The 15224-nt window shown below is 36.2% G+C and overlaps 1 protein-coding gene across 7 annotated transcripts in view; it reads left to right on the forward strand.

Annotated features, from left to right (window-relative positions):
- LOC110440519 (pleckstrin homology domain-containing family G member 5-like) overlaps positions 1 to 15224 on the forward strand; it is a 172046-nt gene that overhangs the window by 101325 nt on the left and 55497 nt on the right. For 6 of the 7 annotated variants that reach the window (XM_021483649.1, XM_021483648.1, XM_021483650.1 and 3 more), the window contains 3 exons: positions 3099 to 3193; positions 5789 to 5941; positions 12193 to 12369. In XM_021483649.1, coding sequence (XP_021339324.1) covers positions 3099 to 3193; positions 5789 to 5941; positions 12193 to 12369 — 425 coding nt within the window. The remainder of the gene's footprint in view (positions 1 to 3098; positions 3194 to 5788; positions 5942 to 12192; positions 12370 to 15224) is intronic. The other variant, XM_021483646.1, reaches the window with a different exon arrangement.

The following is a 15224-nucleotide window of genomic DNA, read 5'->3' on the forward strand; positions in this document are numbered from 1 at the left end:
ACACCCTCAGCTGTCCCAGCGGACATTCAATTTAACATCCCAGAACAACGCGTGATTCCTTCTGACATTTAACATCCAGGTGATTTACATGCTTGAACTTTTACCAATAAATGTGAAATTGAAATCATGACTGCTAGATTTGGTTCACATTACAGATTTAAGTGGGAGAGTATGACGTTTAATTACTATGACTTCGTACTGAACAGTCCAACGCATGTCAACATTAACACACTCAATGTTGTGCTTAAGTTTAAAATAGCTTTTACCAAATTTTTATAGATATTTCATAATACCATACTTAAATCAAAATTATGTGAGTTTAAACTCAAACTGATCATTATATTTAAAGGAAATAAGATTTTAATAAAATGTTGTTGAACATATTGCTCTTTTATCTAGGCCTAACTATCAGTATTTTCATAAACATATTTATAATTACCGTATTTAATTTGATAAGCAACCTAGATGGGTATTTAAGATCTGGAATTTTCGAATATTTTACTGGTCACAGAGTCTTCCCAAATTCTCCAAACAACATAGCAATAGTAGACACAAAATTGGCTATATAGAAATTGCTGCATCAATATATATGTCTGTGTTTCAGATATGTTAACCATTATGAGATGAGATCAAGTTCTACACCTGAATAGATTTCGGTGGTCGTATAGGTCAAGGTACAAGGGTCAAATGTCATGGGGTGGGGGGGCCGGGAACAATGGAGAAAATATCTATTGGAGCTCCGGTCTCCTTTGTTTCTATTGGGAATGGGTTTGTTAAGCAGATGGTAACTAGAGGTCATCCAATCATATTTATGGTGTTGTGTTCTGTCAGATTACATTGTCCTATTTCTGGCCCGACCAGTCAACAGTTGCATTTGACATGCTGCTCACAGCATAGCCTTTGTCAATCTTTCTCCAACAGGAAGTATTGACAAGCATTTCCCTATTATAGTATTCCCTCTGACAAAACCACCTTCCATATATATAAAAAGGTGTTTGTGATAGCACACAGTAGTGTCACAAGATGTCACAGCTGTAACACTTCACAAACACTCTTAGTACAGTCCAGCTTGTGTTGAACAGTCACAATCTCCCCACAAACACTCATAATACAGTCCAACTTATGTCGAACAGTCACAATTTCCCCACAAACACTCTTAATACATTCCAGCTTGTGTTGAACAGTCATGATCTCCCCCCAAACACTCTTTAATACAGTCCAACTTGTGTTGAACAGTCACAATCCCCCCACAACACTCTTAATACAGTCCAGCTTGTGTTGAACAGTCACAATCTCCCCACAAACACTCTTAATACAGTCCAACTTATGTCGAACAGTCACAATCTCCCCACAAACACTCTTAATACAGTCCAACTTGTGTTGAACAGTCACGATCCCCCCACAAACACTCTTAAAACAGTCCAGCTTGTGTTGAACAGTCACAATCTCCCCACAAACACTCTTAATACAGTCCAGCTTGTGTTGAACAGGCACAATCTCCCCACAAACACTCTTAATACAGTCCAGCTTGTGTTGAACAGTCATGATCTCCCCACAAACACTCTTTAATACAGTCCAACTTGTGTTGAACAGTCACAATCTCCCCTCAACACTCTTAAAACAGTCCAACTTGTGTTGAACAGTCACAATCCCCCCACAAACACTCTTAATACAGTCCAGCTTGTGTTGAACAGTCACGATCTCCCCAGAAACACTCTAAATACAGTCCAACTTGTGTTGAACAGTCACAATCTCCCCACAAACACTCTAAATACAGTCCAACTTGTGTTGAACAGTCACGATCCCCCCACAAACACTCTTTAATACAGTCCAACTTGTGTTGAACAGTCACAATCTCCCCACAAACACTCTTAATACAGTCCAACTTGTGTTGAACAGTCACAATCTCCCCACAAACACTCTAAATACAGTCCAACTTGTGTTAAACAGTCACCTTCGGGGGATTGTGATGTTGACTGCTTAAGATAGGTAGCTGCTTAATCAAGGTTTGAGGGGAGAAAAAGTGACCACTAACAACAGGCCTAGTGACCTTTTATAACAGGTGGCCGCTAAGACAGACTCTACCTAATTGTTTTAAACTAATTTATTTGGAGAATCTGAAATCACAGAAAAAATGTGCGTGCATAAATACTAGTAAGATATTTTAAACACGACCAGTGTCTTCATGAATTATGGCAAAGATTGGTCACAAAATGTGACTAAAAGTCAAACAATTGTGCTTTAATACTCCTCTACCATCGTTCTCAGTAAAAGTCCTACAATAAACTCATTCACCCCTACATATTTAAACTGGACTTGCCCCAGTCTTTGATTTGGTTAAGTTCAAATGTGACTTTAGAGATGAAAAGGTTAATGGATTAAACATCTTGAAAAGGCGCAACAGGAAAAAGAAGGAAGAAAGGGGGAAGACTTACAAGAGAATAGTTTTTGCTGCTAATAAGAGGATTTGATTTTATTGTTTAGATACTGCCATATAATGTTGGAAAAATGCAGTTTAACAGATTGATGCTACACTTTGATGTACTTTATAATGACAAGATTTCAGGATGATAAGCTTTCTTTATTTTTCACAACCTCTAGTTATTTCACATACACACACATTACACTAAATCTAACAAGAGCGATTGTTGTTTTTACCGATAACATGTTACAAGGGCTACCCCAAAAATATCCATTTTTTCTCAGCAATTATTTTGAACCCTGAACAGAGGTCAGGGTCAAACTGCCTCAGAAGGTGATATAACTAATGCTTGATAATGTGGCATCATACCTTTGATTTGTTTTTAGGATTCACACCATCTTTCATACTCTCATTGTGTAAATTTAAATTGTGTCAGTTACTAACTAAGTCTCTGTTGCTAATTTATAAAAGATTATTTTACAGATGTTTTAATAGAGTGGAACTCCCCTGGGTGCCACGTAGTATTAGGTAGCATACCTCCTTAACTCTTTAACCCCTGAAATTTCATAATGACCTTTTTTTAATTGGAAGAGTTCAAATGTGTCTTCAGGGGTGAATGAGTCAAGTCATGTCTGTTACAATGTCTGACCTGCACACTATCATTTACTCTTTACAGAAAAGGAAGATGGCCTTCTGGGTAGCAAGTCCATAAACAACCGATCTGGAGGTGGAAACAAAGGTCAAAGTTCAAAGGTCACCAAGAACTCTGGGGTATGTTACTTTTACAGTGTTAGACTTTATATAAACTGTAGAACGTCGGGCGGGGATTTCCACTAATGCATGTTATAGGTATCTGCATGATAAATGGCACTTTTCACTTCTATTTAATCAAGATATCCTCTTATCTTTTGTCCATTTTATTAATCTATGTATGTAAAGGTACGATGGAATTCCCTAGTGTTAAATTGTTTCTAGTGTGACAAGGATCCTTACACTGGTATAGATCATTATCATTAATCACTCATTATATATTCTCTATTTAAAACAAACATTTTAGGTACCAGTATTTTCCAGGCACAGTGGGGTTTTGGAAAATGTTTGATTATGCAGTTTTCCAGGTAAAACAGTGTTAAGTTAAGACAATAGATCAGATTGGGGTTTTTTTCTGTTCGTATATTGTTTTTTCGCCAAAATTATGGAAATGTCTGATTTGTTAGAATCAGGTGTCGAGTTACAGACAGGAATATTTTATTTTAGAATTACCAAACATTCAATACAAGATAAGCTCTATCTATTTTCTACTCATTGAAGAATTTTCCAAATTTCTATTTCATTTTTGCTAATACTTCCACTTGTAGTAATAGAGAATCGTTTTCCTTGTAAAAATGTACTTTCTCTATTTCATCTTTTTTTATATTCTTTAAACTTTAGAACTAAAACAATGTTTATTTTGTGTGATTTTCTTTCAAGATATTTCCTCTTAGAAGATAGAAATTTTATTGTTTAGATATAAACATTAAGGTGATGATTTCTTCTTCTATGAGTTGATCATATTGTTGTAAAAGTAACATATTGCAAATAACAGGTAAAAATTCATATTAATTTGTTTGAAGTGGAAAAAAGTAAATTATGAAGACAGTTTAACTTTTATGATGATTACAAGCAACAAATTAACTCCTTCACCCCTGGATTTTTTATAATGAACCATTCAAGCCTTTGATTTGGAAGAGTTCAAATGTGTCTTCAGGGGTGAGTGAGTTAAGTTAAATGTCATCAGTAGAGGTTGTCTACCTGTCATACTTGACATTCAGTTTTCACAAGGTCAGATTATTGTTTATTGTATTGCATGGTATGTATTGTAATAGTAAAACAGATTTTTGTCACTCTACCTTCGTAATGATTTATAATCCAGACAGGCTAAGGACTGTTTTTTTTTAAAGGTCATAAGAAATTCAACACAAATAAAGAATATTGTACACCAGTCGCTCATAATAAATGTCGGGGAAAATATTCAATAGTTAAATCAAAAATATTTGCATTCAGTACATTTAAAAACAGATTTGATATGTTTAAAACTGTCTTTTTTTAAACAGTACATCGCTGTTTGAGGTTGAACGTAGGGAGTTTTTTTGGCACGCACACATGGTTCGTGCTTATTCTTGTCAGTCAGAGGGAAACGCTGCCATTTTTCTATTATCATCTTTTGTTTTGGAAAAGAATTTGTTTTTAAAAAGCACTGATGAACCATGTTCTCTTGTCTTTCTGACACAAACGGCCATATTCCCAGATTTCTTCCATTTTAATAAATCTCTGTTCAAATTTTTGCCGTTTCATTTTCTATTACCTAGATATCAGACAGTTCCAACCATTCTTAATTCTCTAAATTTTCAACTGGTACAATAGGGGTAGTATATATAATATATATCATCAGATTATACACTTGGCCTACTTGATTTGGAATATTTATAATAATAATAAATGAAGTTGATACCATGCTACACTTACTAAATCACACGCTAATATTGTGTTGTAACAATTAAACAAGCCGTTCCACCATTTTTGCTCTTTTTCCGATGTTGCGCATAATTAACAGAATACTAGGTGAAATATCCCATGCATTGCCAATACTAACTTTGAGATAGCAAATCCTTGTAAAGCGATATTGTTTGTATGAAAAACTTGATTGTGTTAAAAGATTTAACATAGGTTTTACATAAAAAAACCTCTTAAGCAATGTAAGGGGTTCAATTAAAACTGATGGTAACTCTGAAAACCTGCTACATGCCCCAAGCTAAGACTGCAGGCTTTTGATAGTAAACCATAGTTGCCAACCTTTTGAAATTTCCATGGGGGAGGTTTTCAAACTTACAAATATAAATAACATATGTGTTTAAACTTTCTAGAGACACTCTTTAAAATGGCATATTTTGAGTTTTTGTTTCTAATGAAATCATAAGACCTTGGAATATGGCGATATTTTAGCAAATTCACTATTTGGAAATACCAAATTTTAAGGGTAAAAAATTGGTAGTCTCCTGCTAAATATTATCTTTATGCAGATATAGGATTACTGTGAGTTGTCCTCAAATTGTATTCATCCCATTACTGTCATTTCCTGATACATACTGTAATAAATCCAGGCAATATTTTATTGATTCGTTCCTCTGGTTGGCCTGGTATCGGGGAGGTCTAAGACAATCAGTTGCGACCCTGCGGCCATTTGTAGACCTTAATCAGGATTGAGTGCACCAACTATAACCGAGACAAGCTACGTGTTCTACTAACAAATGTGTGTCGCCTAAGTCATTATTAATCAAATGCATTTTCTGTCATGTGACATTGTTTGTTGCCTTGGTTACTATGCAGATGAACCGACGAGAGTCCTTTTTTGGGCGTGCTCCCGCCATAACACTTGAACCGCCCCCGGTTAAACAAAGGAGGAATTCTCTGTCATTTCCATTTTTCGCCCACCCAACTGTCAAGAACTCGGGTGATGGCCCTGGGAAAGTGATGGAAGAAGTAAGTTCGGCCTAACAGTACCAGACTGTGGCCATAGCAACCACTGCATCCTTAACCTTCAACATGACCTTGACATTTTACATTGTGAAAGTTCAAGGTCATGTACTGTAGATAGTTGCCTGAGTGTCGCCAACTTTCGTGGCTAGATCTCTTCTAGTTCATTTTCTGCTGTTCTGCCATATTCTTCCAATCACAAATTTATCATTATGACTTTTCAGAAACTTTCATCCAAGATATCAGGAAATTTTTGAGACATATCAGAAGTCTTATTTTGAGCAACAATCATTTGTTTTGTAAAGTTTTGACATTTTTGACATTTTTCTTTTAAAATTAATTCTGCTGACATTCAATGCACATCATTAAATCACTTTTAGATGACTAAACAATTCACTGTTTATCTACTGTTTATATAAATGACCTTCCAGAATGATGTGCCTGAAAATTTCAGGTCACAATATTTCACAAGTATACGCACAATCTTCATTGGTGACACTGGAATTTAAATTTAATGATTTAAAATGTTCAATTCCATGTAACTCAATTTGTTTGGAACAAAACAAAAATCTTGAAAAAAAACATTTTAGACAGATTTTGACAATTATTATGATGGTACTGTTATTGCCTCGAAATGCATTTGTAGGTTAAATATATACATAGGGCCGTATGGAATTAGGATTTAAATCCAATGATAAGGGCCGTATGGAATTAGGATTTAACTCCAATGATATTTACAGTATATTCACTTTTCACAGAAAACCTCCAAAACATCACCTTTATAATGATGCATTAACTTCACTTGTAAATATATTATCTAATTTTGCTTATCTTCTATAGTGCCATTCTTTTTCTTGTAACTATTTCCCCTTTAAATGTCTGCAACAAAAATTTCATATATTGCATTGTATCATACCCTGTGTTCGCTCCCAATGTAGCTATTACCTCCCTTGCGTGAAGTTATTATCTCCCCTTTGTAGTAATTAACTCCCTTGTATATAGTTGTTATATCTCTTGTATTCTACTCTGCTTATCCCTTTGACATGTTTACCTGATGCAGTGGTTGCCTACATTGTCCCATGCTTGTCAGCATGAGCATACACCAGTCTGCACGAGAGAGAAAAATCAAGTATATCGCCACGCTTATGTTTGCTTACGTTGTATATGTAAATAGGTGTGTACCATCTATATATATATATATGTATCTGCTTTGTTATATAGCCTGTGTATGAACTCACATTGTATATTGTCCTTGTGTTGCAAGCTTTGGTTACATATATCAACATTAATATAAGATATTCTATCAAGAATGTATTGTAATTAATGTTCAACCCCATCTTGACTTTCGTAAAACAATTTACATGAAGATGGCAACCTAATGGGTCTCTTTAACTGAAGTCACAGCCTTTTGATTTTATGCCCAAATAAGGTTTCTTTCAATGCAGGGCTAGAAACTTATTAAAAAAAATCCAGTTATTTGGGTTATTAAGTTTCTGATTTTTCTGACCCAATATAATTCAACATGATAAGTAATATGAATTTTTAGCTAGTCAATTTGGCTAGCAGTTTTAGTACCACTATTCCAGCTGGAGATTTCACTAGTCTCAGACTATCAGGCTACCCTTATTGTCTAGCCCTCAGATATCATATGGGGTTTTTTTCCTTACAAAACCTAAAACAAAAAGAACGAATATCTATTACACAGTATCATTTCATCTGGTTACAATCGAAAGGCTATACTTTTGGGAGGTATACAAGAATTGATAGTAATAAGCTGACTGTAAATCACCTCTTTTTGTGGATATTTATTTTGTGTGATTGTTCCCTCAGTGACCATGATGAAGATTTCAATTTGTAAAAAGGCAAAAACCTCATTGTGTTTTTTGTTTTATTGTGTCAGGGAAAACATTCATTTAAATAACTTTGAATATGGGATTCTATCTTCTTTGAAATAAACGCGAAAGTAGATGCCATCTTGCCAAAAAATAGTGATGTACAAATGTTAATGAAAAAATAGGGGAGATAACTCTTAGCACAGAGGTACTACATTTTCAAATCCTGTCTTCATCAACCTGCCATATTTATGATTCAATGCAAATCAGTTCACAATATAAGGTCTTTTATTAAATTGCTTTATCTCATTCACTTCTGAAATTTCATAATAAACTATTCCAACCTTGGAAATGTGTCTTCAGGGGTGAATGAGTTAACAATCACTTATAAGATCTTGTATAATTGACATGCAAAATTCAGTTTCAAAGGTGAAAGATATCTCTGATTTAGCTTGAAAAAGGAAGTCACAATTCTGCTGACTTGTTGTACCATTGTATTGCTTTGAGTGAAAAAAAATATTGTCTGCTATTTCAAAGAAGTTGTTAAAAAAGGAAAATGAGCCTCAATCTTTAAATGAAACCAAAGAAAAGGATATGACTACGTATGAACTAAAGAAAACATGTAATCTAGACTTGAAATAGTATATGATTTACGTTGGACATTGCATAATATGTACGAAACAATTTGTAGAGCTCATTTGCGGATCACAAAAGACTTGTCTCATGTAAATTGATCTTGCTAGGCCTACAGATTACACGTTACGTAAGGTATAAGTACTAGTAATAGCAAATATGTTTATGGTTGAATCGCCTGACACAGACATGGCTTTGTGTAGGTGTAATAATCCTCTAGGTCACGTACTTGGTAAGATATTTTTTCAGTTCTTTTTTGGCATCAAATGAAAGAAAAGAAAAAAACATGTGTTTTAAGTCTGCCGTATATAAATTAGGTGTATTTGGAACTTGATTGAGCTTCAAGAATTGTTTAGTCTGTACTTTATGAAGAACCACATATTATAGCAAATTAAATTTTATAATTTTACCTGCAGAATATTTTGGCATCAGACCAAATTCGTGTTTTAATCTGTGATTAATTGAGTTTCAAGAAATTTGTGTCTGTATTTTACGGAGACCACAAATTATAGCAAATCAAATTTGCAGTATTTTAGGCAATCTTGATAATGAAACAGATCTGTGAGGGCCACACCAAGTTGTTATCCATCTGTGTACTTTCTCTGCATGATTGCTGCGTTACTATAGCACCGCTTTATGTTAATTCATGTCTGCATGTACTGCTTTATAGATGTACATATTCATGTGTTATTTGTTTTGTGAATTGCAGCTTGTTCATGAAGTCTTTTTCTCCACTTTAATCAGTGTACGGTATAAGAAATATGTTATTCAATAAATGATATCTCAGACAAGTTCTAATTATAGAGTTTATATTATTTTATCATCTTCAAAATAATAAATAATGTTCAAGATCTATAACAGACGGATGTAACATTATTTTTTGAAAGAGATAAGAAAAAAGAACTTCGCCCCTCCATGTCTAAGCTAGCCAGTCTTGGATTTGGTAAGGTGTACATATTTACTCCTTCGCCCCTCCATGTCTAAGCTAGCCAGTCTTGGATTTGGTAAGGTGTACATATTTACTCCTTTGCCCCTTCATGTTTAAGCTAGCCAGACTTGGATTTGGTAAGGTGTACATATTTACTCCTTTGCCCCTTCATGTTTAAGCTAGCCAGACTTGGATTTGGTAAGGTGTACATATTTACTCCTTTGCCCCTTCATGTTTAAGCTAGCCAGACTTGGATTTGGTAAGGTGTACATATTTACTCCTTTGCCCCTTCATGTTTAAGCTAGCCAGACTTGGATTTGGTAAGGTGTACATATTTACTCCTTTGCCCCTTCATGTTTAAGCTAGCCAGACTTGGATTTGGTAAGGTGTACATATTTACTCCTTTGCCCCTTCATGTTTAAGCTAGCCAGACTTGGATTTGGTAAGGTGTACATATTTACTCCTTTGCCCCTTCATGTTTAAGCTAGCCAGACTTGGATTTGGTAAGGTGTACATATTTACTCCTTTGCCCCTTCATGTTTAAGCTAGCCAGACTTGGATTTGGTAAGGTGTACATATTTACTCCTTTGCCCCTTCATGTTTAAGCTAGCCAGACTTGGATTTGGTAAGGTGTACATATTTACTCCTTTGCCCCTTCATGTTTAAGCTAGCCAGACTTGGATTTGGTAAGGTGTACATATTTACTCCTTTGCCCCTTCATGTTTAAGCTAGCCAGACTTGGATTTGGTAAGGTGTACATATTTACTCCTTTGCCCCTTCATGTTTAAGCTAGCCAGACTTGGATTTGGTAAGGTGTACATATTTACTCCTTTGCCCCTTCATGTTTAAGCTAGCCAGACTTGGATTTGGTAAGGTGTACATATTTACTCCTTTGCCCCTTCATGTTTAAGCTAGCCAGACTTGGATTTGGTAAGGTGTACATATTTACTCCTTTGCCCCTTCATGTTTAAGCTAGCCAGACTTGGATTTGGTAAGGTGTACATATTTACTCCTTTGCCCCTTCATGTTTAAGCTAGCCAGACTTGGATTTGGTAAGGTGTACATATTTACTCCTTTGCCCCTTCATGTTTAAGCTAGCCAGACTTGGATTTGGTAAGGTGTACATATTTACTCCTTTGCCCCTTCATGTTTAAGCTAGCCAGACTTGGATTTGGTAAGGTGTACATATTTACTCCTTTGCCCCTTCATGTTTAAGCTAGCCAGACTTGGATTTGGTAAGGTGTACATATTTACTCCTTTGCCCCTTCATGTTTAAGCTAGCCAGACTTGGATTTGGTAAGGTGTACATATTTACTCCTTTGCCCCTTCATGTTTAAGCTAGCCAGACTTGGATTTGGTAAGGTGTACATATTTACTCCTTTGCCCCTTCATGTTTAAGCTAGCCAGACTTGGATTTGGTAAGGTGTACATATTTACTCCTTTGCCCCTTCATGTTTAAGCTAGCCAGACTTGGATTTGGTAAGGTGTACATATTTACTCCTTTGCCCCTTCATGTTTAAGCTAGCCAGACTTGGATTTGGTAAGGTGTACATATTTACTCCTTTGCCCCTTCATGTTTAAGCTAGCCAGACTTGGATTTGGTAAGGTGTACATATTTACTCCTTTGCCCCTTCATGTTTAAGCTAGCCAGACTTGGATTTGGTAAGGTGTACATATTTACTCCTTTGCCCCTTCATGTTTAAGCTAGCCAGACTTGGATTTGGTAAGGTGTACATATTTCCTCCTTCGCCCCTTCATGTTTAAGCTAGCCAGATTTGGATTTGGTAAGGTGTACATATTTACTCCTTTGCCCCTTCATGTTTAAGCTAGCCAGACTTGGATTTGGTAAGGTGTACATATTTACTCCTTCGCCCCTCCATGTCTAAGCTAGCCAGTCTTGGATTTGGTAAGGTGTACATATTTACTCCTTCGCCCCTCCATGTTTAAGCTATAGCCAGTCTTGGATTTGGTAAGGTTCAAATGTGACTTTAGGGGTGAATGAGTTATCTTGCGTATAACAGCTTCCTAACTGTACACATAGTGATAGTCTTGTAATGACACAAGAGTTGTCTCCCTTTAGAGAAAATTGTAATGAATTATTTAATAAGAGCTCTACTTTCAAGGGTAATGTCTTAGTCTTGTAATGACACAAGATTTGTCTCCCTTTAGAGAAAAGTGTAATAGAGCTCTACTTTCAAGGGTAATGTCTTGACCTCAGTTTTGATTCCTAGGGAAAACAAGTACTTTGCAAGATGAAATAAACAAAATATAATCAATCATCGTGTTCTGAGTGTAAAACAGTAAACAGAAAGATCAAAGTTTTAACCATCATGAACATGAGATATTTTGTCATCTAATGATTATTGATCACTAGGTTTTCAAATGAAATTGATGTGTCTTAATTAATTATCAAAGGGAAATATTAAACATGACTAATACTTAAGTTTGCTGCATTGCTTATCAAAGAAAACATTGATGTTTAACTTTCAAAAAAATAAAAAATATTGTTGCAAGAAATTTTAGTAATACTTTTAGTAGCTTTTGTACATCATGAATCAATAATGATTTATTTTGGCATGTTGAGAAAATAATTTTATTTATTATTTTAAATTATTTGGTTGCTGAATTAAAGATTAAGCTTTATACAAAAATTACCTTACTTTGTATTTTGATCGATTAACTACAATCTATCATGTACAACTCTTTTTCTCACAAAGAAGTCAGTGACGTACCTTGTAGTGACTGCTGACAATGATATCAGTGCTGTGTGAGGACTATTTAACCAGCTTGAGGAGTCTCTCATTATACGGTATTTTGTCTGGAGTGAAGAATCATACTAATAAAACAGTATTCTGTACATACAGATGGGGAGCCTGAGGGGACGAACCAGGGTTATGAACCTCTCCATTGATGACACTAGCCTACCTATCCACCCGGGGCTGTCCGCCTCCATCTCCCCCCAGGGCACCATCGGCTACAGTGAGGGCAAGAAGGTCAAGGAGCGATCAAAACTCACCAGCCTCCTCAGCCCCATGTCTAAGGTAATGGATACAACTTCTCAGTATTTCAGCGGAATTCTGAGCATCATGATATATATATATATATATATCTGTATTTCTCCTGTGATAAACCTGTGACAGGGGGAACGCCTAGTTCTCTAACTTAACGGCAACATATATGGATGGGCCTATTACCAGCCATGGGTTTATTGCAGGATGAATACAGTTAAATGTGAATGCAGCTTTCTTAGCACTATTCCAATGATCGGGAAGACAATTTACATATTTTGCACCACACTTGATTACAGGAATGGTAAATATATTCCTACAGATTCTTTTAAGGAGCTTTAGGTTGTGATGTTGTCTCACAAAGTACCATTGCTAGTATAGGAGTTACTCCCCCAGATCTGGAAATGTATTCTGGTAGACTTATATATGTTTTGCCTTTATTTCTATAAACTGATCACACAGGAGGAGAAAATGTAAGTGCATGGGAGTTACTCCCCCTTTATCTGCAAAAGATAGGTGCTTGCAAATATTTCCTCAGATTTTATCACAAGTACGATTGTTAGTTTAAAGGATTACTCCCCTTAGATGCTTAGGTAGACTAAAAAATATTTTTCATTGTTTTCTGAATATTATATACTTGTTCTATCAAATGTTGCCAGAATGGAATGACCTAAAGAAAAAATATCAGTGATACAAAATAAATGGCCAGACTACATTCCGATACAAAGAAGAATTTCATCATATGTCTCTAGACTCTCAGACGGGATTACTGACTCAAGGCTGAGCTTATGCTGGCAAATTTCCACCAGGTTGATAAATTGAGACTGATGTTACCTATGTCAAGAAAAGTGGTTAACATAACCTTCATATGTCTTGTTTTCATTGTGACTTGGAATAAAACTTTCCTTTGGAGCTAGTAATATAAATGCTAAACTCTCATACATTCAACTGCAATAACTTGTGGGTGGAAAGGGGGCAGGGCTTCACTGTTATATCTGTCAGGAAGAAGTCTGGTGAAATATGGAGCACCAACAGAACCATAACAGGTACTAAGGTTGTCAAATTATAAGTGGAAAGATTTCCAATGGGACACATCCGCGATACTCCAGGGGTTATTATCAATTCCTCTATCTGCACCCCTGGAATATGTCTCAGCAAAAATATGAGGCTCAGTGTGTACCATCTTGTGGATGAGCCAGAAAGATTAGTTTGATCATAGCGATTGGTCAGATATTTTTACCTAAGACCAATAAAATTGCTAGCCGTGTGCCTTCCATTTTGCTGTGACATATTCCATGGGTGCAGAGAGCGAAAGTGACCTCTGGAATATTGAGGAGATACCTAGATACCTAGATTCTAGATCAAAAGTTGGTACAAATTTCTGTATTCGTCTAGATCAGATTCTATTTAGGCACTACACTGGTTTAGTGTGGTTGGGTAACTTTTTTAGTTACTATAAGGGAAAATGAGATCTATTGTCCACTAGGGAAGGTTAAGTGAAGTTTGTATTCGTACTCTGTCATGAAGGCAATTTATCATTACAACAAATAGAAGTAAAAAGCACAATAAACTTAGAAATAAAATTTGAAGGGCAAATTAGCACAAAGCAAAAATCGATTTTATGGGTGAAAGGCGAAAGTCTGACTTTGCTTAAATTCCCCGGTATACAGTTTATTATAGTCACAGGCATCCATCATTGAATTTATTAATGAAATACCAAGTATTAACCCTAAAGATTTAACACTCTTGTTGGCCTGGGTCTTAATGTGGGAGAAAACTGGAGTAACCAGAGAAAACCCATGTTGTTGAGCAGGTGACCCCCCTCCCCCCCNCTTTGTCTAAAAGAGTTATCCACTTTGCCACCTGGCCACCTAACACGTTATAGAGGGGATAGGGGAAATAACTCTATCCTGTGATACAGGTCCACATCAAGGTAGCATCGAATACAGCATAGAAGGGTTAGGGGAAGTAACTCTTGCCTTCAGTGCAAGATCACATTGAGAGAACATCTTACACAGTAAAGAGGGGATAGGGGAATAAACTGCAGGTTTTGATTGATTGTATAAGATAATGTTGAGGCAATATCTAACACAGACTAGATGCCACAGGGGAAGTAACTCTGAATTATGGTCCCAGATATGGATTGTAGTTAGGTTACATCTACACAGAAAAGTCGGGGATAGATAACAGGGGAGGTAGCTGTTACTTGTCACAGGTGGTATGGGATCACAATGACAACACCTATACAGAAAAGAGAGGAAAGATTGTCAGGGGAAGTAACTCTAACCTGTAATAGCATCTGTGATATTACTACATCACTTGGGTAGATTACAAGGGCAGTAACTCTGATATGTAATCATAAGTACTTTGGATCAATGTTGAGATAACAATTCAACATTCCCAGTAGAAGGTATTGATCCACGACAGATTGAAAGGGGAGACAACTCTTCTCTGTGATCGCGGCTGGTGTGGGATCACGCTGAAGTAATGCCATACTTTATGTCATTGGATCATTGTTTGCACTGTGAGTTAATGTGATCAACTTAGAGCCATGAAAGCAAAAACACAAATACCTTGTGGTGGGTTGGCATGTGGTATTGACAGAGTATTGTTGAGGGATTAGCCGGCTAATCCTCACTAGCCTGGGACTACACTGTACTGTGGACAGAGCAAGGGCACATCTCTAAACGTCCGGCAAACTGTTTTATCGGCCACTACAATACATTATGGAACTTATTCTGAAATATTTTTAAACTATTCAGGGAAGTTGAAATCCGTTAAAAGTATTGTTCCAGTGTGCCTTTGTGTTTCTGCTGGGATCTGTGACTCTGTTTGTAGTGTTATCGGAATGCAACACTTCTCACCTGCTCACCTAAGGGCGGTACTGA

The sequence above is a fragment of the Mizuhopecten yessoensis genome, unplaced genomic scaffold (genome assembly GCF_002113885.1).
Source record: "Mizuhopecten yessoensis strain PY_sf001 unplaced genomic scaffold, ASM211388v2 scaffold11183, whole genome shotgun sequence".
NCBI lineage: Eukaryota > Metazoa > Mollusca > Bivalvia > Pectinida > Pectinidae > Mizuhopecten > Mizuhopecten yessoensis.